The sequence below is a fragment of the Cervus canadensis genome, chromosome 10 (assembly GCF_019320065.1).
Source record: "Cervus canadensis isolate Bull #8, Minnesota chromosome 10, ASM1932006v1, whole genome shotgun sequence".
NCBI classification, from domain to species: domain Eukaryota; kingdom Metazoa; phylum Chordata; class Mammalia; order Artiodactyla; family Cervidae; genus Cervus; species Cervus canadensis.
In genome coordinates, this window is record NC_057395.1 from 65591466 (window position 1) to 65617564 (window position 26099).

At 53.4% G+C, this 26099-nt stretch overlaps 1 protein-coding gene across 1 annotated transcript in view; it reads left to right on the plus strand.

The window, feature by feature from the left end:
• The window catches only part of VSTM2L (V-set and transmembrane domain containing 2 like), a 38404-nt gene extending 12512 nt beyond the window's left edge, over window positions 1-25892 (plus strand). Inside the window, exons 2-4 of the mRNA XM_043480079.1 lie at window positions 13704-13873; window positions 15802-15852; window positions 24494-25892. Coding sequence (XP_043336014.1) covers window positions 13704-13873; window positions 15802-15852; window positions 24494-24766 — 494 coding nt within the window. The 3' untranslated portion in view covers window positions 24767-25892. The remainder of the gene's footprint in view (window positions 1-13703; window positions 13874-15801; window positions 15853-24493) is intronic.
• Window positions 25893-26099: the final 207 nt, after the last annotated feature.

Here is a 26099-nt window from a genome sequence, read left to right on the forward strand (position 1 = left end):
GAAACACTTTTATAAGCACATACTTGGAGTCAGACACTTTATAAAAATGCTAATGGATTTAATCCTTACAACAAGGGCATAGATGTAAACAATAGCTGATTCCCTTTGCTGTATACAGAAACTAACCACATTAGCAACTACAAGAAAAATTAATTTAAAAAAAACCTTACATCAGCCTCTGAAGTGGTTGTTATTATTTTCCCCATTTTACAGATGGGGAAACCGAGGCACATTAAGTGTTAGCAGTTTGAATTGTTATTGGGTGGGCAATCAGCTGGGGCTGGGCAGGGACCCCACCTAGGTCAATGTGCTTGTGTGTCCCTAAAACTCAGCAGTGAGTGGATGTTGAGGCCCTACTGTGTCCAGAACACCGAAACAGGCTCTTCACCTGCACAGTTCATGTAATCCTCAAAATAAGCCTTTAACCAATGACACACATGGGAACTGAAGCCCAGAGAAGTGAAGCGACTTATACGGTGTCACACAGCAAGAAAGAGTGGAGCCACATGTTAGGGAGAGGGGCTGGTGTGGAATAATACAGGCTCTGGAGTTTCCTGGAACTTGGGTTCACATCCTTGCCCTACCATTTACTGGATCTGTGCCCTGTGATACACAGTCCTTTGTCCCCAAGTGTTAGATTTTTTAATCTGTGAAAAACCGTAAGATTGTTGTGAGGATTGTGGATCATGCCCTGCATTGGGCTTGGACTCGTGAAAAGGGCTCTGTGGTATGGATGAAAAGGCATCTACATCTGTAAATCCTGGACTTCACCTGTCCCCAGTCCCTCTTTTTCCTCTGAGTCCTCTGCCCCTTTTCCCAACACATTCACCCTCCAGTGCACAGAGCATGGTCTGAAGAGCCTGAGGCTGCAGAGATGAAGGCAGCCTCCGATTGGATGGGATGGAGGTCCTTGACAAGGGGTTCGCCTCGTGCTGGAGAGTAAACAGCTCCCCACCAAGGGCAACATTTCTTTGATGTCTCCCGTTTCATCCAAAATGCATGAGTTCTGTATTCCATGCCATAATATATTCATGTTTGTTTTAATACAAAAGTAATGTTCTTTTCCCATTTGTGGGGGCAGCAGAGGGATGGGAAGGAAACTGATGCCTCAGAAAGTCACTTCCAAAGCTTCAGTACAGCCAGAAGGGAGCCCTCCTTTCATTTCTTTGGTCATTCATCCTACTAGCACACATTCAGGCTTCCTCATTCCTGAAATTGATGTTAGTCCTCCCCACATGCAAGACACAGGGAACCTTCTGGCAAATCAGACAGGATGCTGCCCCATATAGGTGAGTGGGAAAGCTTTCAGGTCTATGGGCCAGAGAGAACAAGATCTCGGAGGTGCCAACTAAAGATGAATCGTGGGACTGGGCCAGTGGCCAAGGCAGCCAGAGCCGGTGACAGTGGGGGAGGTGACTGCCCACTGATGGGCACACGTCAGCTGGACCTGCGTCCCAAGCCAGTCTGATCAAGAAGAAAGTGTCTTCCTGGTGCCACTCTGAATTTAACACCTAACTCTCACCCATCTCCCCTGTTAATGAGAGGAAATAGGGACGGAGGCTCGTAGCCTTCAGCAGGCAACCTTCCCTGGCTAGAATTTACGAACGCTGTTTGGTTTTCATAGTGTTTATTTTTACTGTTACCCTCTCTTTATGGCAAGTGATGCTGATTTTCCATTTATGGCAGTAATAAAAGTCTCCTTTTAAGCGAAATTTATTTAAGTGAAAAAGAGAAAGATGCTTTGAAAATAAATATTAAGTAAATAATAGTGCAGGTGATACAGGGATCCTGCAGAAATGGTAAAGTGGTCGCCAAAAGGTTGGACTTGCAAAACTCTCTTTCCTATGCCCTTTCTGGTCCCTGAGCACCCCGGCTGTGCAAATCCCATCAGTGTTCAAGTCCAACCCTGTCCCGTTTTCCCAGAAGCTTTCCTCTTCGAGGACATGTGCCTCCATCCAGAGCTTCTGCATACACTTGTGTGCCACACGTCTCTGCAGAGCACTAGGATTCCTGGCTCTGTGAATGGTGCACACCCTGAACAACCGTACATGCCGACCCAGGCTCAGTCCCACCTCTAGTTACCCAGTCCCAACAATAGTTACTGGTCTGTGTGTTTGTAGCTCCTGCAGAATGTGTGCCTCTTGAGGATCAGGGCCTGGCCTGAGCATCTTGGGAAGCCCAGCACAGGGACTGGCCCAGTGTAGACATCCGTGAACGCTGATCTCTCATTTCTTCTGCAGGGAGGACTTGAGTCCCTACCACATGCCCAGGCCCCCATCATCCCAAGAAGGCACACTCAGTTCCTCAAACTTTTGTACAAAATGCACTCCTTGTCACTTCTTTTTATTATCATTATTAATTTTGTTGGTTGCACCGGGTCTTAGTTGCAGCACTCGGGATCTTTTCATTGATGCATGTGAGATCTAGTCCCCGAGCAAGGATTGAACCCGGGCCCCCTGCATTGGGAGCATGAACTCTTAGCCACTGGATCACCAGGAAAGTTCCCTCCTCTTCACTTCTTGAGAAGAGGACACCTGTCCACTCCAAGATGAAACAGCCTCCATGACCTCGATCCCTCTTGCTGTGGGCTACCTGCCCTCCCAGGAGGAAACAGGGAACCCTTGGGTGTCCCCCCACCCCGGGCCCATCCCAGAGCAGACACCAGGCACCCATCCCCACCAGGCTTCTCATTCCCTGGAGGCTTTTTCATTCCACTTCTTTAGGTTTTCCTCTTATGGACATTTTACATGCCCTGATTTCAGGAGCTCTGTGAGAGTCTCGTGTGAGATGGAGCTTCCCAAACAACACTCCCTCCGCAGTTCTTTTCCCTGTTCTGCCTCCCAGCTGGGAGTTCAGGAGGCTCTGGGCTTTTCTGACCCCATGTCACACACCCTTTCGGCCCCAGCACTCTGCTGAGCTGGTCACAGAGCAGGCTTTCTGGAAATGTCCCCCAGTGACTCTCACTTTCTAGAGCTGCAAGAGGAGAGTGGGTGAGAGAGGACTCAAGTTTGGGTTGGGAAATTCCACAGTCAGCCTTGGGATTGAAATCTGACTTTGCCTCCCTAGGCATGGAGCCTGAGTGGCTCCCTCTGTGAGCAGGGACTGATAGTAAATAGCATCAAGCAGCTCAGTCAGTAAAGCATCTGCCTGCAATGTGGGGACCAGGGTTCAATTCCTGAATCAGAAAGTTCCCCAGAGAAAGAAACGGCAACCCACTCCAGTATTCTTGCCTGGAGAATCCCATGGACAGAGGAGCCTGGCAGGCTATATAGTTCATGGGATCACAAGAGTCAGACATGACTTAGTGCTGTCTTTCTTTCCTTTTTCTGTGGGAGGATGAAGTGGGGTCCTGTTTAGAGTGTCTGCCACATAGAGAGGTTCCCTTCAACACTGGGGCAGGGGACTGTCCCCAATGGCCCCCAGGTTCTCTGAGCCTCAGTTTCCCCGCTTGTAATAAAGAGACAGTGACCCCTGCCCAGCAGGTTGCTGTGAGGATTATTGGGAACACGCATCTCAACTTTCTGGCTCCTTGTGGGCCTCCAGTCAGAAGGTCACCCTGCAAGGTTGATGGCGCTGATCCTTGGGCTTCAAGGGCAGGTGAGCTGTGGGCCCTTCTTGGAGCTTCAGCTTTTCTTTATTGCCCTGTTCACCCTTGGTCACATTTCACATGGCAACTTGATGCATCATCATGGGGAGCCTCCAGCTTGCCTGTCAGCTTGCTGGGAAGCCCCTTGGCTGAACCCAGTGGGCCAGACTGGACTTGGGCATTGGTGGTTGTGAGGGCCAGTGGGAGGTAGGGTGGGTCTGTGGGGGCCCGACTCAGGACCTCCCTGGCTGCCTGTGTCCATACATCTGCACTTGTGGGTGCTGTCCCCCCAGACTCTAATCTGGCACATAGCAGACGCCCAGTAAATGGTGGGTGGGTGAATGACGGGATGAATGAATGAATGGATGATGTCTCCATCTCGTTTTTTTCTTTCAAGTTTCTAACTTAAGTCTCTTAAGTTTTTGTCTAACCTTCCTTCATTCAGCACATGCCCAGCAGTACTGCCTGCGTGCCTCCTCTATCTTGGGCAATATGGAGCCCTGCCCTGGGGGAGCTTCCAGTTTGGGGGAGACACAGACACCCTGATTAATACCTGCCATATAACACAGGCCAGTGGGGCAGCGAATGGAGGACTCAGAGACCATTGGGGGCACCAAGGAGGGTTTCTGCCCTAGTCCAGGGAGAGAGGGCGTCTCCAGGCAGAGGGCCCTTATGAGTAGGGATTCCAGGAACCATGCAAGGCTGCGCCCCGAGGGAGATACACACACACATGGCCCAAGGGCAGGAGGGGCTGAACTGGGTTCTGGGCGGGGCCAGAGCTAAAGGCTTCGGATGCTCAACCTGGGAGTCTGACTTTGACCCTGAGAGCTGGCAGTTTCTCAGTGGGGCATCCCAAGCATGAGTACCTTCAGGAGCTCCCTGCTGATCCTCCAGGGCAGGGAGGATGGGATCCTTTCTCGGTCTTTAACCAGAGCTGCTGCGTATGTTTTGTGTGACAGCAGAGTGTTCTGCTGTTGAACAACCACTATGTGTCTGGCATCATTCTAGCAGGCAGGGTGCAGCAGTAAACAAAACAGACCAAAATCTCCTGCCTTTGAGTAGCTTACACCCTGGGTGGAAGAGGGACAGTACATGAGAGACGTTAAGTGAGAATATAATATATTAGTAAGCAGTAAGGAAAAATATGAGGGAGACGTGGACAGGGAAGATACAAGAGATGACATTTGAGCAAAGATGAAAGAAGTGAGAGGCCCCCATGGAAATGGGGGGCAGAGGGAGCATTCTAGACACTAGTGCAGGGAAATTTTTGTTGATAAAAACCATGTGGCAGAGCTGGGAAGCCACAGGAAGTGGGTTTGTTTTGTTTTGTTTTTTTTAAAACAATTGTAAGATATTCATAATGTAAAATTTACCATTTCAACTATTTCTAAGTGTACAGTTCAGTGGCATCAAATATATTCAGATTACTGTGACCATCACCACTATCCACTTACGTAAATGTTTCATCATCCCAAAGTGAAACTCTATAGCCATTCAACAGTGACGTCCCCAGCCTGCCTCCCCCAGCTCCAACAGCCACCATTCTGCTTTCTGTCTCTATGAGTCTGACTACTCTAGAAATCTCATAGAAGTGGAATCATACAGTATTTATCTTTTTGTGACTGGCTTATTTCACTTAGCCTAATGTCCTCAGGGTTCTTCCATGTTGGAGCAGATGTCAGAATCTCCTTTTTTAAGACTATAATATTCCATTGTATGGAGGGACCACATCCTGCTTATCCATTTATCACTGAAGGTTTTAAGCAAGCAGCGACTCAAGACTCAACTCGGTATTTCCCGGAAAGAGATTGGACCCGGGACAGAGATGACCTCGGGACCCCAGGGTCCACACTGGTTCTCTCTGTTCTGCCTGCTTTGTCTCTCTTTAGCTCCAGATCTGCCTTGGTTCCCCTGACAAGGAGCTGCCCCTGCCACCAGTCTCCCAGGGGAATATTAGCTCCAGCAAAGATTGATGGGTGGGCTGGGGCCAGTCTCTGCAGGCTTCCTGGAAGAGGCAGTCTTAGTCCAGTAACCTGGAGACTGGAAAGGCAGAAAGGATTGTGCAGAGGGAGACCTGGGGCTGGACCAGAGTGTCTGGGATGAGGAACTTGAGCTCAGAGATGGAGGGACATGGGGACTGGGCTAGGGTTGCCTTGGTCAACACACCTCCTTGGGACCTGCGTGAATCCCCCTGGCTTGGCAGGGATGACTGTTGGGAGCAAATGAGGAAGGAGAGTACAGGCCTGATGGATGAGGGATGTCATGGTCCAGGTGTGAGTGAAATACAGATGTTGCCTCCACTGCATAATCTGATGAAGCTACAAGGAAGCATCTTTAAACATCTTCCTGGAGATGGTAGGATTTTGAGCTAGAAACTGAGAGAAGGGAGTGCTTTTTCTTGAGCACCTACTATGTGCCAGGCATAAGGCATATGTTGCCTTGTGCAACTCTCTCTATCCTCTCATTCTTCCTTTTTCAGCTAAAGAAACTGAAGCTCAGAGAGGTAAAGGGGCTTGTCCAGGTCGCACAGCTAGGGACTCAAGGAAACAGGATTCAGATCCACGCCAGAGGCCAAGCGCTAGATGTTTGTACTGAACTCAAGGAAACAGGATTCAGAGCCATGCCAGAGGCCAAGCGCTAGATGTTTGTACTGAACCGGGCATGAAAGGTTAGGAAGGAGGTCAGAGTCCCGCTCTTTAAGGGCGGGTGAGATCTTCCAAATCATCTCCTGCCTTTTCCAGAAGCCAAACTCAGTGACTCCGGCTGTAGCCACAAGCTGTTTCCTGCAGATGATGCCCGATAACCAGGCCTGGGGTTAATTAATACATTGCTCCCCCAATTAAAAGCAGAAAGGAAGGAGATGTTGCATTCAATCAAGCCCCTTTCTCCTTCTCCTGCAGAATCCTAATTTGTGGACAGTGGTTTTAATTGTCTTCCCAGTGAGCCCAGCCCTGCTCAGGGCCCTGGGGCTGGAGAGGACAATAATATCCTTCTCAAACATCTATAATTATATCAGCCTCCCTGGCTGGGAGGAGTTATCTGAACAGGGAGGGGTGGGAGGAAGTCAAAGAGGAAAAAGGATTTGAACATCCCAAACTCAGCAAGGATGCTGACGTGGAGGTGGGGGAGGGGTCTGAGAGGCTAGAGGGAAGGAAGCGGCGGGGTGAGGGACTGGGAAGAGGGTTATAGGAGCATGGTCTAGAAGTTATGGGCTGCCACTCTGGAGTCCTCTAGAGCTGGGTTCATACATAACCACTGACTCTGGGGCCTTGGGCAAGTCACTTAACCCTTCTGAGCCTCAGTTTCCCCATCTGAAAAATGGGGATGATAATGATCACACTTCCCCCCCGTAGCATCCTGATGGGAGCATGAGAAAAGGTGTGTAAAGAGCTTGGCAGAGGGCTTTGTTAGAGACGATGATCTCTAACAAATATGGAATACTAACAAGCACTCCATATTTGTCAGAGATCATCATCGTCATCATCAAAATTAAGGTGGATCACCTTCTGGTCTCTGGTGCTGATGCTGAGTCCTCATCACAGAATTAGCAGAGGGAGCAAGAACCTCTTGACAACTAGAGCCGCCCACCTTCAGTGGAGGCATGAGGAGCTGAGCTCCCCGTCTCTGGAGGTGTCCAAATGGGACACAGAAGAATGGAATCTGGTGGCTGAACTTGACCTGATAATTCAGACCAAATTCTGATGGGAGCTGATGGACCCCCAGGGTCTTGGTCACACCTGCTGGTCAGACCCTAAGCTCAAAATCCAGCTCTGTGTGTATCTTGGACAAATGATGTCATCTGTCTGAGCCTCACTTTCCTCATCTGTCAAATGGGAGTGAGTGGATTAGAAACTGTTAGAGACAATGTCAGCATCATGCTAGTAGATGCCCCTTAAAAGGTGTGATTTTTATTATTATTTTTTTTAACAAAGCTCCCTGAGTTTCCCCTCCTCCCTCCTTGGTTCACACTATCCTTCCCTACCTCTGCTTATTGGTATTCACCCCTCCTTCAGGGTGCAGCTGAAGGGCCAGGTCACCTCCTCTTCCCCCAGAGTCCCCTCCTCCCCCAAGTGGAAGGGACCCCTCCCCTTCCCAGTGCCCAGGACCTGGCTCCCTTGGGTTTGTTTGAGCTGGTGGGGTCTCATACTGTGAGGACTAACCCTATTGTATAGAGGAGCTAACCGAGGCTCAGAGAGGGGGAGAAATTTTCCCAAGGTCACACAGCAAGTCTGATGGCAGAAACAGGCTCAGTCCCTCCTCCCCGGCTCCAAGTCCTGGCACTCACCTGCATGTGGCTTCTCCCTTCAGGAAGGGGGCTCTCTGGGGTGGGGCCCAAACAAACCCTCATGTTGCTGCCTCTGGAATATGGAGACTCAGATATGCCATCAAACGCCTAGAGCCTCAGCTTCCCTACTTGGCCTGAGAACGCATTGCCCCCTTCATCACGGAGGATGGAGCCAATGGGCTCCTGAGGGGGCCTCCTTCAACCCACCCAACACTGTGCCTCCTGGCAGGGTCTGAGAGGATCAGAGAGAAAGAAAGCGAGGGACCAGAGCCCCCTGGGGAGAGGGAGAGCCGGTGGCTGCACCTACAGCCAACTCTCCTGGCTCACAGGAGTTCTTAGAGCAGATTCTCCCTCCATCCTCCCAGTCAGGGCCCCTCCCCACTTGGGCTCAGGACTACCTGGCCCACCTGGGGCTGGTGGGGGTGGTAGGGAGCAGCACCTCCTCTGGGAAGCCTCCTTTGATTGCCTCAGGCCGGGTGAAATGCCTCCTCCGTACCAGCCTAGGCCTTTACACTCAGAATAAAACAGACCCCCCCACCTGGCCCCACAGGAAGGCTCCTCCTCAGGACCTTCCAGAACAAGGTTGGCCACTGGGGACTGTTCCTTTTTAAGAAAGAGTCCTACCACCCAAAGGAGTTTGAGTTCTGTGGGAAAGAGCACACGGCCTTGGGAATCAGACAGTGTGTGTGTGCAAGTGTGCTAAGTCTTTTCAGTCGTGTCCGACTCCATGCAACCCCATAGACTGTAGCCCACTGGGCTCCGCTATCCATGGGATTCTCCAGGCAAGGATACTAGAGTGGGTTGCCAGGCCCTCCTCCAGGGAATCTTCCCGACCCAGGGATCGAACCCATGTCTTGCGTCTCCTGCACCGGCAGGCGGGTTCCTTAACCACTAACATTACCTGGGAAGCCTGGCCTGGGTTCAAATCCAGGCTCCACTGTGTGACCTTGGAAGGGTTACTGCCCTACGCTGGGTCTGGGCTGCCTCCTCTGAGCAGTGGGGAGCTGAGGCTGGCAGAGTCACCACCTGCCAGGACGCCTGCCGTACATGACAACTGACCACTGGGAAGGTGCCTGGCCTAAATTGAGATGTGCTGTAATCATGTAAAATACATGCTGGATTTCCAAGACTTAGCACAAAAAAGAATGTAAAATTTCTCATGAATAATTTTATACATGTTGAAATAATTTTTTGATATCTTGGGTTAAATAAAATAAATGATTAAAATTAATTTCACCTCTTAAAAAAAATTTTTTTTTTGGTTACTTTAAAAAACATGGTGACAGGTAATTGAAAATTCCCTGTCTTGGTGAGGGGCTCGCATTCCCTGTCCGTTGAACAGCGCCCTCTAGAGGACGATTACTGGGATCCGGGTTGGGGGAGAGGGGCTGACCTTGCCCACCCCTGGTTGCTGAGTAGCCCTGGGCCAGATTTCTGCATCAATAAGAAGAGCTGGAGGACCAAGGTCAGGGTTTTCAGTCAGCTGGGGGGCCTGTGGGCAGGGGGAGGCTGAGTGAAGGCGGATGGAGGCCAGCCCCTCCCCAGGTCACCCTGATGGAAACCCCACTGAAGGGGTTTCCTTGGGGAAACCCATTTCTGCCCTTCCTTCCACCCGTGAGACCCACAAGTACCATTTCCCATCCTCCTGTGGGAAGAACTCCCCCAGCCCTGGGGAGAAGTGCCATGGCTGAGTCACACAGCCAGTTTCCAGGGCTGGCTCTGCCCTTCCTAGGTCTGTGATCCTGGGGGTGGGGTGGGGGGGGTGGGGAGCAAGCCCCTCTCCACACAGTAGCTCTGGATCCCCTTTCTCCACTTACAGGAGGGAAGATGGTGGTTACTTTCTGATTCCCATGGCTCAGGCAGGAACACCTGGAGGGGGTTACAACAGCAGTGTCACTCTCACTATCTCTTGGCCAGGAAGGTCACACTGCCAGTTACCTCGGATCCAACTGGGGGCCTCACCGCTCTCATCCTTTCCCCATTTGCAAAGGTGCTGGGCAGGTAGGGGCGTGGATCAGAGAAGAATCCCGCTGTCCCCAGGGCCAGGCACCAACGGCTCACTCTGATCACCTCCCAGCCCTCCTGGTGGCTCAGGTCCTCGGCAGCCCCCTTCAGTCCTGCTCGAGTTGGCGAGTCGGCATCAGTATTTAGTGAGCACCTACTATGTGCCAAGCACTGTTCTAGGAGCTGGGGAAATATCAGTAGGCAAGACAGGCACCAACCCTGCCTCCTGGAAGGAAAAGCAGACCATAAACATACATAAAATAAGTGTATTAGCTGTGCTGTCCAATACAGTAACTGTTAACTACAATTCAACGGACATGAGTTTGAGCAAACTCCAGGAGATGGTGAAGGATGGGGAAGCCTGGCGTGCTGCAGTCTATAGGGTTGCAAAGAGTCGGACACGACTATTTGACTGAACGACAACAATCCCCTACTAGTGGCCATCTGCATTTAAGTTTTTAAAAAATATTTATTTTTGGCAGTGCTGGGTCTTTGTTGCTTTGCACAGACTTTCTCTAGTTGCAGCAAGCAGGGGCTATTATCTGATTGTGGTGCACAGGCTTCTCATTGCAGCGGCTTCTCTTGCAAGAGCATGGGCTCTAGGGCACGTGGGCTTCAGTGGTTGTGGCACATGGGCTTAGTTGCCCCTCAGCACATGAGATCTTAGTTCCCTGACCAAGGATCAAACCTGTGTCCTTTGTATTGGCAGGCCTATTCTCCTGGACCACCACAGAAGTCCTTACGTTTAAGGTTAAATTAATTTAAATGAAGTAAAACTTAAACTTCAGTTCCTTATTCACACTGGTCATACATATCTCAGGTGCTTAACACACACATGTGGCTGGTGGCCACTGTGTTAGCTCAGATATAGACCATTTTCCTCATTGCAGGAAGTCCTAGTGGGCAGCACTGTTGGAAGGGAAGAGGGTTTCAAAGCTCTGGGTTGGGGCAAGAGATGCAGTTGGTTTTTTTTTTTCCCAATGCAAATTGTATTTTGCAATTTTTCTTCTTTTTTAAAATTTTAATTAATTGTTTTGACTGCACAGCTTGTGGAATATAATTTCCCCGAACGGGGATCGAACCCGGGCCCTGGCACTGAGAGCACTGAGTCCTAACCACTGGGCCACCAGGGAATTCCCAGGGATGCAGCTTTAAGTGAAGTGGTCAGGGTAGACCTTGCTGCACGTGCATGTGTGCTAAGTCACTTCAGTCATGACCGACTCTTTGCGACCCTATGGACTGTAGCCCTCCAGGCTCCACTGTCCATGGGATTCTCCAGGCAAGAATACTGGTGTGGGTTACCATTTCCTTCTCCAGGGGATCTTCATGACCCAGGGACTGAACCCTCATCTCTTACGTCTTCTGCATTGGCAGGCAGGCTCTTTACCACTAGCACCAGCTGGGAAGCCCTCAGGCCTCGCTGAAGAGGCAACATCTGAGCAGAGTCCTGTTGCAAGGGGAGGAAGGAGTCCGGTGATAATCTGGGTGAAGAGAGTTCTAAGCAGGGGGAATGGCAAGTGCAAAGGTCCTGAGGTAGGATCTCAGCTGAATGTCTGAGGAACAGCACAGAGGCCATTGTGTCAGCACTGGAATGAGCAAGGGGGAAAGTAGAAGCTTTTCCTCCACAGGGGACTGGCCTGAACATGGAGGGCCTTGTCAGCCACTGTAAAGGCTTTGGTTTTTCGTCTTAGGGAGAGGGCGTCATGGGAGATTTGAGAGCTGGGGGGACTGATGGGTGTTTTGCCAAATTTTTTCTGGCTGCTGTGTTGAAAATAAATCAGTGAGGAGGGTGGGTGGCGGCAGGGAGACCAGTGGTTCCCCCACGGTCATGGGTGAGAGATGGTGGTGGCTGGCCCAGCGTGGGGCAGTGAAAGCGGGGAGAAGGGGCTTGATTCAGGAGATGTTCTGGAGACAGAACCCATGGAACTCCTCAGAGACCGAATGGGGGCATAAGAGAAAGAACAAAGGAGGCAAGGGAGACCCTACAGTTTTTGGGGGGCCTGGGCACTTGGAGGGCAAAGTTGGGTGGGCAGGTACCTTCCTCCAGGAGCCCATGTGTTTCCTGCCCACTGGAAACAAGGACAGTCCCAGCTCTCAGTTGCTGACACACCACTCCTGATACGTGTTCAGTAACTCAAACAACATCCGCTCTTATTACACTGGCTTTGTTACGCAACGGCAGTCAGTCCTTCACGAACCTCAGAGAACATGGGCAGCCTGAACCCATGACTTTGGAGGTCAAGGATGTCACAGACTTTCTCTTAACCCACAGGCTCATTGCTGGAGTCAAGCTCCATTTGGAAACCCTGTGTGTACAGCAGAAACAACAGGATTTTATCAATCCTGACCCTCCCAAAGTGCTTGGGATCACGGGAGCGGGGTGGCGACAGGTGACCCCAGAGCAGGACCCCCGCTTCCAGTCAGGCTCTGTCTTCCTCCAGCTCCGAGGCGAGCAGTGCCAGGAGGGACCTCGGGGGCTGCAAGGTGGGCTTGTCTGCCCGCTGGGTGGGGGCGCCTGGCAGCAGCAAAACAGACATGGGGTGGCGGGGACCAACAGAGGCAACATTCCCTGGGTGACCTGCCCGCTGCCAGGCGTCTTTCCAGGGCGAGATAATCCATCCTGAGAAGAGGAAAGAATTCTAATTACGTCTCAGGACAGTATTTGTTTGGAAAGACAAGAGACAGAACATATGGTGGGAGCAGTGCTGAACTGCACCCAGTGGGGACCGGTTTTCGCGTTTACCTGACAGCGTGGCGGGGGTGGCGGTGGGTGGGGGTCCTGCTGGGTCTGGGGAACCGCTGCTCCGGGCTTTGTTGGGGAGCTGGACCCGGCTCGGGGTGGGGCGCGGGTGACGGGAGGCAGGTGCGTCTCCCACCGCCCCCTGGGGGCCTTGAGAGGATGGAGACTGTACCACCTGTTCGAGGCATCTCGTAGGTGCCAGGAAATGTGTAGTGAGGCAGCTCCAGTCCCTGCTGTCCTGCAGCTGCGACAGGCAGTGCCCACAGCCAGGGGGTGTGCATGACCGTAACCATGATCAGGGCATTGAGCGGAACCGACCCAGTCGGTCAGGGAAGGCCTTTCTGAGGGGGCCAGGTTTCAGCGGAGCTTTGAGTGACTTGCCTGGCCAAAGAGGGACCAAGGGAAGCACATTTCAGGCACTGGAAACAGCGGAGACCAAAGTGAGGCAGGAAAAGGGAGGCCTGTTCATAGGACAGAATGGAGACCAGGGGAAGGTGGGAGTGGCCTGCCCTCCAACCTGGGCAGAGGGGACCCCAGCAGGGGTTCCTGGATTGGGGTAGGGGCCCAGGTCTGGTCCGGTTTTCTCAAAGACTGTGTTGAATGCTGTGCCCTGGGATTGAGAAGAACCCCCCAGGGCCGGGGGCTGGCGGCGAAACTGGGAAGAATTGATGAAAGCGGCAGCTTCCTCCCTGGCCTCCTGGCCTCCTTGCTCACACCTTCCAACCAAGCCCTCTTCAGATCTGTCACTACCCTCTCCAGAGAATCTGGTGCCCGCGATCTCGGGGGTTGAGGGCTGGCCCGTGTGGGACATTCGGGGCCCCCGGACCTCCTCCCTCATCCCCAAGTCTTGCCGCCTGCCGCCGCCGCCCAGCCCTCTTCCCCAGCCGCGCTGAGCCTGTCCAGATGCCCCACCTGCCGCCGGACCCCCCGCCCCCACCCCTCTCCCCTCCACCCCTTTCCTCCCCCACCCAACCCCTCTCCTCCCGCCCCTCTCCCCCCCACCCCTCTCCTCCCCCACCCCACCCCCCGCCGCCGGCCCTGAGGTTTCCTGAGCCCTTGGCCACCCTTCCCCCGGTGTCTCCGCACAGCCCTGTTCACAGAGACGCCCCACGACATGACGGCGCGGACGGGCGAGGACGTGGAGATGGCCTGCTCCTTCCGCGGCAGCGGCTCGCCCTCGTACTCGCTGGAGATCCAGTGGTGGTACGTGCGGAGCCACAGGGACTGGACGGACAAGCAGGCGTGGGCCTCGAACCAGGTACCTCCCGGGGGAGACTTCCGAGTGGGGCTGGGAGGATCCCGCCCCCCCCCCACTCCCGGGGAGTGGGTATGTCTCTGCCCCTCATCGTCTCTGAGGGCACGGGCTACAGCTGTGCTCGTCCTCTGCAGCCCCCAGCGGTCTCCCTGCCTTCTTCCTGGAATGGAAGCTTGGTGGGGGTGTCGGTGTGGGGGCGGGGCCAGGCTGGGGGTGGGGCCAGGCTGTGCACCTGGGAAGCGTGCAGCTTGTAGGGCCCTACAGGGAGCAGAGTCCCGCCCTTCAGGTGCAGGTGGGGGAACTGAGGCCAGAAGGACGGAAGCTGGCTCCAGGTTAATGGGCAAGGCGGGTCTCCTGATTCACCTTCTCCAAGCCCTGGGAGCACTTGCTTTGTAGTGAAAGTGAAAGTCGTTCAGTCGGGTCCGATTCTTTGAGACCCCATGGGTAGTCCATGGAATTCTTCAGGCCAGAATACTGCAGTGGGTAGCCTTTCCCTTCTCCAGGGGATCTTCCCAACCCAGAGATCGAACCCAGGTCTCCTGCATTGCAGGCGGATTCTTTACCAGCTGAGCCATGGCCCTCTAAACACGGGACAGTCTTGTTGCCCAGTTCTGTCACACACATACACGTGTGCACTCATGCCCTTCCACATACCTGCAGACACACGAGGCAGCCCAGTCACGGTACATGTACACACACACACACACACACACACACACACACACACACACACACACACACACACACACACACACACACACACACACACACCCCCGCGGAGGCAGACGCTATTGGTGTCCCCGCCCACCTGCCCGGCCAACACTATCCCCTACCACCAGCCCCACTCCCAACCCCTGCGACACTGCCTGAGGGTTTTCTCCGGACTACAGAGCCTGCAGGAAGGCAAGGCAGGCTGGAGAAGGGCTCCACCAATGACTGACAAGCCGTTGGAGGGTAAATAACCCAGCTCCCTCGCCCTTCAGTTGGGATAACTGAAGAGCATCCCCAGGTGCTCAGAGGGAGAAAGTTCCAGTTGCCCACTGCGGTAACTGGCTTGAGGACATACCCAATCTTAACTTCCTTGGCTCTTTGGTATCACTTGTTCACTCACTCGCCTCCTGGTGTTTCCTGGCATCACCTCCCAAATAAATCATTTGCACTTGAATCTTTGTCTCAAGGTCTGCTTCTGGGGGAGCAAACTAAGACACTCTCATTCTTACACTTGTGTGTATATAAGTATTATGCAAACATATATGTATCTGCCCACCTGTTCACATATGAACACATATATGACACACCCTCATATGCACACACAGGCATGCTCACACATTCTTGCATGTTTCATGAAATGGCCTCTAACATATTCACAAATACATATTAAAATCATCTAGCTCCTGGGGGTGTCCACTCCCCAGCACACTGGCTTAGAGGACTCCAGTGGTCAGAGAAAATCCTTAGGCATGGAGTTGCAGGCTTTGCAGTTGGAAGCCTCTGGGGTCAGTTTGCAGGGGATAGTATGTGGACAGGGCTCTGGCAGCATCTGTACAAACAAACCTGAAAACAGGCCACATCCACAGATGGGGAGAGACGCAAGTGTGCAGACAGACAATCCTACAGATACCCCAAACCCAAATTACATTTTTGCCTGTTCACACCTACCCTCCCTATGTATCTCCAAATACCCTGCATATCAGAATGCATAGCATGTATGCAGTCAGTTTTATAGACACCTCCTTTATCTTCCTTTGCTCTGACTCACCTCCATCCCTGAGTGGATGCAGAGCTGAAGGACTTCCCCCGCAGCCCTGCCTCCAGACCCATGGTCCCCGGAGCATCACCTGCTGTCTCAAGAATCTTAGCCATGGCCCATACCCCCACCCTGTGATGCTAATGCCTTGTCTCTGCTTTTTCTACCCTCCTGCTCCCAACAGCTAAAAGCATCTCAGCAGGAAGACGCAGGGAAGGACGCCACCAAAATAAGTGTGAGTTTTGATAATGACTTCTTACAAGGGCTCTAATGGAGGACGCAGCTGTAATTTAAAAAAAAAAAAAAAAAAAATTGGTCTAGTTCAGCAGGGAGCTTTGGCAAGAAGATGGAGGAGAAGGAAAAAAGAAAAAAAAAAAAAAGAAGAAGGGGGAAAAATTGGCCCGGCTCTGTTTTTTAAAAGCCAGAGATTTTTCAAGTTCATTGAATGACAGGCACAAACAAATGACAGGGGGAGAGAAGATGCATTCTCTCCTGTCGGGGCCAAGGCTGTGTGCATCCCTGATGCTTCGTGACTGTCTCAGCAGCATTTTTTTATTTGGGGAGCCAACGAGGGACTAAGGAGACTGAGTCGGCTTTTTTCGGCCCATCACAAATGACAGCTGCAGCATCTCATGGTCACTTGGGTCATCTGGCTCCGGACGTGAGGCGGGACGGAGGAACTACAGCTGAAGGGTTTCAGGGCTGGCTGGGCCTTCGAATGCATTGACTCATTTTTATCATTCTCCATCTCTCGAGGGAAGGGCAAGCTTTGGTCCATGTTACAGGTGGGGCAGCTGAGGCTTAGAGGGGTCAAAGCCTTGCTGGAGGTCATGACTTGGCTGAGCCGCCTCGAGCTTTTGTCTCCAGGCTATGCTGGAGCCCTATGAGGTAGGGCACGCAAGGGACTCAGGGAGTGCCAGTTTTTGTAGAGAAGGGCGCCCCAAGCAGAGTCTGGAAGAGGCTGAGGAGAGGGGAGTGACCTGGTGACACGCGTGGCCATGGGACCAGGTTGGCTTTGTGCAAGGGGCATGCAGTCAGCCTGGCAGGAGGTTGGGAGTCAACTGGACACACGCCCAGAAGATGCGGGTACCCACAGGGGTATGGACACGCATTTGTGGGAGTGACCTCCAGATTCACTCTTTGCTGCTGCTCCTTCCCAAGCCCATCAAGGACTTGTGGGGGTGCTTGGGGCCCCAAGGCCACTTAGACACAGAGGATCCCCCAGAGCAGAAGTCACAGTGTAAAGAGTGGGCACTGGGAGGCGTGAGGTGCCATGCCAGGCCCTGGAGGTGGCAGAACAGAGGCCGGGAGGCTGGGAGGGAGGCGCCCATGGAGGTTCAGACAGGAGATGGGCAGATGACAGAAAAAGGCCTTCAAAGCATCATATGTGCTATCTACCCTCGGGGCCTTTCTGAGCTGGGAAAATGTAAATCATCTCTGGCTCAGGGCGGCTGCTGGCCCACCGCCTCTAAAGCCCTGGCCCCTTACCCTCATCCTCTGCCAAGGGCACGCCCATGCGTAACACCTTGTTTCTTGCCCAAACACCCATCACTTAAGCCTGGCCAGGTGGAGACCTCTGTGTACATTAATATACACCGTTCATGGCAACTCTCTCACTGATGATTTTGTTTGGGGTTTAAGAAGCGTCTAAGGCAAAGGAGAAAATAATCTAATTGACTTAGAGGATTAGAATTCAAGGCTGCTGGGCCCCACGTGAGGGGCATGCAAAGATGCTAATTAGTAAAATAAAATAAATGTACTCAGCATGATCATGCAATACCCACCCCCCACCCCAATAATCCCTGGCGATTCCTGCACCAGCTGGGGCTCTGTTAGGAGATTCCCAGGCAAACACAGACCCAGCTCCCTGTGCAGACAGCATCTTGCCTGTGATAGTTCTTAAGTACATGGACGCACAGTTAACGGACATCTGTGAGCTGCAGCACACCCCAGGTTCCTGCAGCCCGAGAGAAGGCTCAGATTTCTCCATGGCCTTCGAGATTCTGTACAACTCACTCTGCTCACCCTCTGGGCCATCTCGTCTGCTGGACCTGGTTCCCCTGTCCCTTCCAAACCTGGCTGCCTCCCAGCCTCTCATTCCTTCCTACCTCCTGACATTTGCACATGTCAGAAAACGGTTCCTCTCTCTTCCTTCAGAACTCAGCTTATCAAGCCTCCCTGGACCCTGGGACTCAGCCGGCGCCCCTTCCTTCTCCTTGCTGGCTGCATTTTTGTCTGTATTGATCTGTGCTTGTGAGCCTCTGTTTCAGGCCTGCCTTCCCTGGAGACAGTGGGGCTGAGACTGTGCCTGCCTGATTTCCAGAGCCTGGCACCATGCCTGGCAGGTAGTCAGCGCCCAATAAATATTTATCAAGTGACTGCCACACACACAAACACACACCCAGGCCAATGGCAGCGCAAAGCCAGACACAGATTTTGATACACGGACATGCCAACACCATGCGCATCGTGCCTGTGCGTGTATGTGTGCAGGGGTCGTTTGGGAAGGTGGAGCCTGGGAATGAACGCCCTGTGTCTGCAGGAGCCAGATGAGCCAGGCAGGAGTGCTGGCCCCAGAGTCCTATGTCACCTAAAAATCCCGAGTTCCAGGAAGTATCTCCCGATTTTTTTTTAAATTTATTTTATTTTTGGCTGTGTTGGGTCTTCGTTGCTGATTGCGGGCTTTCTCTAGTTGTGGTGAGCGGGGCTACTCCCCAGCTGCTTCTCATTGCAGTGGCTTCTCTTGTTGCAGAGCACGCCCTCTGCTCCACAGCTGTGGCACACGGGCTTACTTGCTCCAAGACATGTGGGATCTTCCCGGATCAGGGATCGAACCCGAGTCCCCTGCATTGCAAGGTGTATTCTTAACCACTGAACCACCAGGGAAGTCCCTGATTTTATAACTGTTGGGACCTAATTTGATTTTTGTGGAAGGCAAACAACTCAGTCTCCCAGTTGGGCAGCGTCAGCACCTCAGGGGCCCCAGGTTCAGAGGAGGAAGTAAAATGAGTCTCTGGGGGTTAGGTGGAAGCAGGGCTCCATCATGGGTGCTGTAACCCCTTGGGTCCACCATGGTTGCCCTGGGGAGGTTGAGATACAGCAGCGCTGAGTGCAGGGGTGGGTCAGTGAGGACACAGTGGGCCAACACCGAATGTCCCAGGACCACCTGAGTCCTGGTCCAGCTTTGCCCCCTCCCTGGGCCTCCCTCCCCCGCTCATTGCTGTCTAGCAAATATATGAAAAGCACTATGGAGACTGTAAAGTCCTCTGGATTCGGCCATGTAAATGACAGTGATTACTACAGTGGAAACTTAATATGAATTTTCAAATCACATGATTCCTATTCCCAGAATTGGGGGTGGAGGGGTGTGGAGCAGGGAAAGGAGGCCCAGCTTCTTTGCAGAAAACGGGAGAAGGAAAGAAAAGAGCTCAGAATCTCATAAAGAGATCGTTTAAATTACAGGCACCTGTAATAATAGCACTGATAACAATAATAACAAGGCAGCTAACGTTTATTGAGTGCTTGCCATATGTCAAGAACCATGATGAGTACTTTACAATGTGATTTATCTCATTTAACTTGGGGCCTGGGGAAGGATCCCCTGGCCTTAAAAATTATCTCCCTTGGGAGCTTGTATATGCTGAAGATTCCCTTATCAGGGCCTCATTCCTGGGGCTCAGATGAATTCTGCCTGTGTCCATTTTCAAGTTCTGGAAGTTTTTCTTTTGACTTCACTAAAGTTCTGTGTTTTGGAATTAATGTCCCCTTAACTAACAATTTCGCAAGTAGAGATGGCCCCCAACTGCTGAATTTTAAAATAAGGTGAAATTCCCCACATGTATCCTTTTTCCCAGGAGGCTCACCTGCCTTTGTTACTGTTAGTCTCTCTTTTGGTCTAACTGCAGTTGTTTGTGCTGTAGATTCATGTAACCTGTTTCAGTCCAAAACAGCCTTGGGCAGCCTGGGTCCCAATATGCAGGTGGCCTTGTGTTCCAGCCCCGCTATCCTAAGCCCTGCCTCCACTCCAGCCAAGCCCTAAAAGCCGGGGGGCAGCCAAAGAGGCCTCAGCAAGCACGCTGCAGCCCCCAAGGCCTGTAGGATCTTCCCGGACCAGAGATCGAACCAGTGTCCCCTGCATTGCAAAGGGAAGCCCCTGATTTTTAACTGTTGGGACCTAATTGGATTTTTGAAAAACTGTGGAAAGCAAACAGCAGCCCCCAACCCCGGGCCCCCAAATCTGCATAAATGGTTAAAAGGCAGCAGCAGTATTTGTCAGATCAAGCCCCTGCCTGCCTTGCCTGCCTACCCCATACATGTGATATACACATGAATACTGTGTGTTTTCTGATGCAGGGAGTGGGGGCTGGGAACGAGAGCAGCACACAAGGTCTGCATTCTTCATGAAGGATTAACAGGCCAAGCAGTGGGTCATGGTGTACTACGACTTTATTTTCTGTAGTAGACATTTCTATATTTCCTTGAAAATTCCTGCAGTGATCCACAGTATACAAAGGGCATGGAATTCTGAAGTCTGAAAGGGAGGCAAGATTCATGTGGAGTCGAAATCACTCCATCCATCTTGGGAATCCCTTGAAACAGGCACAGAGCAGCCGGCCTTTGGCTGAGGCCCCAAAGATTATTCTGTGAAGGCCATGATCACACATACCCAGTCCCCACTCTCAGGGTACTCCCAGTCGGTGTGGCAAATGGATGATAACTCAACCATCACACATGATAAAAAGTAAAATTACAACTGTGACTATCAAAATAAGAAGGAGTGCAGCCAGTCACAGGACCTGACCTAGTCTGAGGGGTCTGGAGGGCTTCCTGGAGGAGGTGTTCTTTGAAGTGAGCACTGGAGTGTAGGGAGGTTGACTTGGAGTAGAGGGAACTTCTCTGAGTGTGTGTGTGTTTGTGTGTGTGTGTGTGTGTGTGTGTGTGTGTGTTGGAGGAACTGCAACACACACACTGCGTGTGTTGGTGGGTGAGGGAAAGGAGAGGATGAGACCCTAAAGTTTCCCCCAGCAGCCACTATGGGGAGCCATCGCAGGAAGGGTTCTAAGTTGGAGCCATTTTGGAAAGATATGTCTGACTGTCTTGGGAGGATGGATTGGAAGGGGCCAAAGCACTTTGGAGAGGCCCTGGGGGAGGCTGGGATATTGCCCTGGCCAGTGCATGGGGATCTGGATTCCAGAGAGAAGGGGAGGACCAGTAATGTTTAGCAGGAAGATCAGTGGGATTCAGAGATGGATTGTGCCCGTGGGAAGGGAGAAATGGGGGTCATGACTTGGGAGGGCCTGGCTGCAATGGGTGAGGGCTTCTGGGGCCCAGATTTGGGGGACTCTGAGTTGGCGTCTGGCCTTGCCAAAGTGAAAGTGAAAGTCTCTCTGTCGTGTCCGACTCTTTGTGACCCCATGGACTATACCATCCATGGAATTCTCCAGGCCAGAGTACTGGAGTGGGTAGTCATTCCCTTCTCCAGGGGATCTTCCCAACCCAGGGATCGAACCCAGGTCTCCTGCATTGCAGGCGGATTCTTTACCAACTGGGCACTGGTGAATTGGCTGGGTGTTGCTGATGGAAGCTCGGGAGTGGCAGAGCTCAGAGCCCAGCCTGGGGCAGGGACCTCCTGACCCCCTGCTCCCCACCCGGCACCTTCTCAGGGTCACCATGTCACTCTTAGGCTGAGGACACATGGAGGAGAGGTCTGGCACTGTGGACTAATTTGCCATCATCCACTCTTCCTGGTACAGCTCGGGAGAAGGATCCCAGCCCACCCACCTGATGGTCTGTGGGTTCCTGCCGTGTCCAGCGAGGCCTGGGCCATGGGCAGGCAGGAAGGAGGCTGAGCTTGGTCATGGCATGGACTGGCCTTGTCTCTTTCAGCATAATTAGGTGCTTAATTGCACTGCTAAGGCCTGTCGATGCCCATGCCGAGGCGATTATGATTTACAGCCAGGCCTCCGCGTGGGGATCTGTCCACCTCACAGCCCCGTGCTGGGGGGCTGGGTTGCAGGATTTTTCTGCCCAGTTTGTGAATATTGAAATCCAACAGGCTGCTCCACCACCCCCTTGAAGCCTGGGTAAGATGCTGGCTCCCTCCCGTAAGAGATGCTTCTGAGGAAGGGGCCAGGCTCCCTGAAGACATGGAGGGCTGTGGGCCTAGGGAATGAGGTGGGGTGTGGTGGAAAGACAGACTTGTTTACTGGTCCTGGGAGGCTCCCCAGGGATATGATTAAGACTTGGTTCTTGTCACCAGCTGGGTGGCCTTGGGCAAATCACCTTACCTCTCTGAGCCTCTGTTTCCTGACCCACACAATGGGTATCCCAGTAGTGCCTACGTCATAGGGTTATTTATTATGGGGTTTAAATATGGTGTAGACTCTTTAACACATCATCTCCCGGGGATCAAGTGCTCCATAAATATTAGCTGCCAGCTCTGCTGCTGACTACTGTTGTTACTCTTTTTATTATTTGCCTTCTCTGGGTGGTGCTTACAGATGCAGAGCCCCAGGACTGATGTGTGTCCTCTTCTGTCGCCCTGGTGGAAGCCGGCTCTCCGGGGTGCTTGGTTACGGATGTGAGGTCTGGGTTCTCCCTTAGACCTGGAGCCTCCGTGGGAGTCGCAGGGGTCTGGCTGGCTCGCAGCTGTATCCCCAGCGCCCGGCTCGGAGTGGGCCTCGCTCATGGTCTTGTCGAATGAAAGGATGAATCCAGCCCAGGAAAACTGAGGCCAGGGTGCTGGGGACGGGTCAGGGTCAGATCCAGCCTCCCAGCACTGCCTGCTGTTCTCCTTGTCTCCCTTCTCCTCCCTGAGTGGCGGAGGTCACACACAGGGGTGGCGGGGTAGGAGGGAGCTGGTGACCAGAGCTTCCAGTCCTGGGAAGGGAAAGGGTGGGCGGAGGGGTGGGCCATGCGTGGTGCTCCCTCCCCAGCGCTCCTCCCAGCGCTCCTCCCAGCGCTTCACATTATTACTCCATTAGCGCCTTGTAGGGTTGACAAATGAAGGATAATTAATATCCGTGAGGGAAACAGATGTTGAGGTAATTCACTCCCCGCTGCGCATTTGCAACGGCGTCTCCTAACTCGCCTGAGAGTGTGGCAGGGCCCCAGGACCTCTCTGTGCCCTTGGTCAGAGGTGACGGAACCAGCAGGGCTGATGGCCTCCAGCTGGGCCCTGCCCCAGTACCGGGGAGGAGGGGTATCCCACACCCAGGGGGGCGGCTGGAAGAGTCTCCCACTGCTTGTTCTACAGAGAAGGTGAGCAGTTCTGCCTCTGTCCCACCTCCTGCCTCCTGCTGCACCATAAGCCCATGTATTCTTGCTTTGCGGGGGACGATGACCAGCCAGGACGGTCAGAAGGAGAGAGGGTGAGCCAGGCTCCTTGCAGCTGCCCACTGCTCTCTCCCGTTCCGGAGCCTGGGAAGTGCCCCATGGCCCTGCCAGCTCTGGGTGACCCTCTGTGGGCCCATCACACCTTTGAAGGCTTAGAGTGTGCCAAGGCAACCTGGATTCACTGACTCAATGCCCATGGGAAAGCCATCTTTCAGAGCCTTAACTTCACCATCTGTAAAGTAGGTATGATTATATATATGTGACCCAAAATTAACAAGCATGATATCTGGGTACCACTTCATTTGGAGAAAGGAGGAACTAGAGTAAGTCCATTTAAACATTTAAATGTTTTCTTTTTTCATTATTATTATATACAGGGTATCAGGCTCTGCAGTGGTCACTGAGATGAAAAAGATAGATATCATCCCTGCCATCATGGAGTTTATAGTTTAGCCAAAGAGAAAAACAAAAATCAAGTAAACAGACAAATAAATGGTTCTCCAGTTGTGATGAGTGTTAGGAAAGAAATAGACAGGACGATGTGATGGAGGGCTTCTTGGAGGAGGTGATGTTTGAGAATGAATGGGAGTCAAAGAGGTGATGGGAGACAGCATTCTGGCAGAGAGACCAGCAAAGGCTGTGAGGTCAGAAAGAGCCTGGCATCCAGGAGGAAGGAACCAGGGAAGCCAGAGCCAATTGATGGGATGATTAGAAGTCATGTGTGTGAGGGCTCAGCTGCATGGTGAACACACCACCTCAGACACCGTCCTTTTTCTCACCCTGGCCTCCTCACTGCAAGGCTGATCAGCAAGGGTGTCCTCCTACAGAATTTGGGGTGTGGCAAGAACAGGTAGGCTGGGTATCTGTCCCCATCACTCCCCCCCAGGGGAGAAGGACAAGCTGGGCTCAGGACTGGGGCTACCAGTCTGGGGCTCACTCAGCTCCATCCTGGCCCTGGCGAGCCTGCAGTGCTGGCTGGTAATGGCATCACTGAGCATGGGGGTCAGCAGCTGGGTGTTGGGGACTGTTCTCCCCTGTTCTGTCTAGATGGGGTGGGAGCTGTAGGAGAGGCTTCTTTTGGCTCTAAGGAAGAAGGGGATAAGAAGGATGGAAGCCCCCTTTCACACCACCCCCACTTTATAGGGCAAAGTTCTCTTTTTTTCAGCTATCAGATACATCACTGGGGAAGCTAGAAGAGGACAGGGGACTCTGACCTCTTTGTAACTTTCTCTGAGTCCGTAATTCAAACTAAAAAGCTGAAAATCACACAGCAGAAGTTTTGCAATGAGATCTCTTCACCCTGCATATCCCTGAGCTCTAACCGGGCTAGTTCTAGATCATGCTTTTTCACTGCTATGTAATATTCCGCTGAATGAACGGACCAATGCCTGTTTATCTGATCTGTTGATAGACACTTAAGTTGCTTCGGCTTTTCTGCTGTTGAGCTCCGCGAGCCCTGATGGGAGTGTCCGTGGGGCCCCGCTTGCGGAGCGGGCCCTGGACTCCAGGGGCCAAGGTCACTGTCTCTGTGTCGCCCCCAGGTGGTCAAGGTAGTGGGCAGCAACATCTCCCACAAGCTGCGCCTGTCGCGCGTGAAGCCCGCGGACGAAGGCACCTACGAGTGCCGTGTCATCGACTTCAGCGACGGCAAGGCCCGGCACCACAAGGTCAAGGCCTACCTGCGGGTGCAGCCGGGGGAGAACTCCGTCCTGCACCTGCCCGAGGCCCCGCCCGCCGCGCCCGCCCCGCCGCCCCCCAAGCCCGGCAAGGAGCTGCGGAAGCGCTCGGTGGACGAGGAGGCCTGCAGCCTCTAGACTGATGCCCAGCTCGCCGCCGGCCGGCCCCGCGCCCCTCCGGCTGTATCGAGTGCACGAGGAGCCGCTGGACCGCCGGGGACGGGGCTGCCCGGGTCCAGCTCCTCCCCATCCCCGAGACGGCCCGTGGCCCCCTCCTCGGCCCTGCGCCCGCCACCCCTCGGCTCAGCATGTAAGCCCCGCCCAACCCTCCCCCTTCAGACCCTCGCTGCGACCTGGCTCCTTGGAGAAGGTGGCCCGGGGCACCCAGGGGACAGCCGCCCCGGAACGCTGGGCTGGGGCACCAGACCGGGACCGGGCTGCCCCTCATCCGTCACCAGCTTCAGTTGAGTCCAGTGTTTCGCTTTGCTTGCTTGTCCCCCATCCCGTCCCAAGCCGGGGACCTCCCAGCCTTACTCTTCTTCCTTCCTCCCATCCCCTGCTTGGACCCCGGGGTGTGGAACGGTGACCCCTCCCAAATGTGGACTTGAATCTTCTGAGCAGAACCAGGGCCTCTGGTGAAGGAGTGAGGCACAGAGGCCCCCAGGAGAGCCGTGATCCCTTAGCGAGTGGCTTACAGGGGTGCTGGGAGGACGGGGAGACCCCTCCCCCTGCCTGCAGGTAGGTCCTTCATGTTCAGCCTCCTACTAAGAATCAGCCCCTTGTCCCAACCACCGGAGAGGCAGGGGACCCAGGATCTGCCCCTTCTCATGGCAAGTCAGAAGGAGGGCCTTTTCCTTCTGACCCCTCGGCCCCACGCAGAGTCTTGCACCAGCGGGACCTGTTGGAGGGTCTTCAAGGCTCCCCAGGAGCCCCCTCTGCCAGTTCCTATCATCCCAGCCCCCTCCCAGGACCCATGCTGAACACCCCTCCCCCCAAGGGCCTGGGGCTGTTGGGAGCCAAGGGCCCCCCCATACCAAATCCCTTCACAATTCCTGAGCAGGGGGGCACCCACCCCCTTGGTGATTTGTAAATATTTCTACTGAGCCCCACACACCCTCAGAACTGGCTGGAACCTCTGGCCACCCCTCAGCGATGGAGTCGGGGGATGTGGGAGAGGCCTAGGCTTTGCCTGGGGGGGTGTGGGTTACCCCGTACACATGATCCAGTCCGTGACTACCAGCCGACCTGAATAAAGCGGTTTAAACAAAAACCTCTGGTCAGCGTCTTTCTGGGGCATTCACGTCTGGGAACAGCGCCGCCAGGGAGGGGGAGATGGGCAGGGGGAGGCCAGCCCACACCCGCGCCTCACTCAGTCCCATCTCGCTCCTGCTCTCCACTCCCCAAGCACAGAATGAACTCCAGTAGGGGCTCAAGGAGAAAGAAAACCAGCCCTCGTCCAGCGCCAATCCAA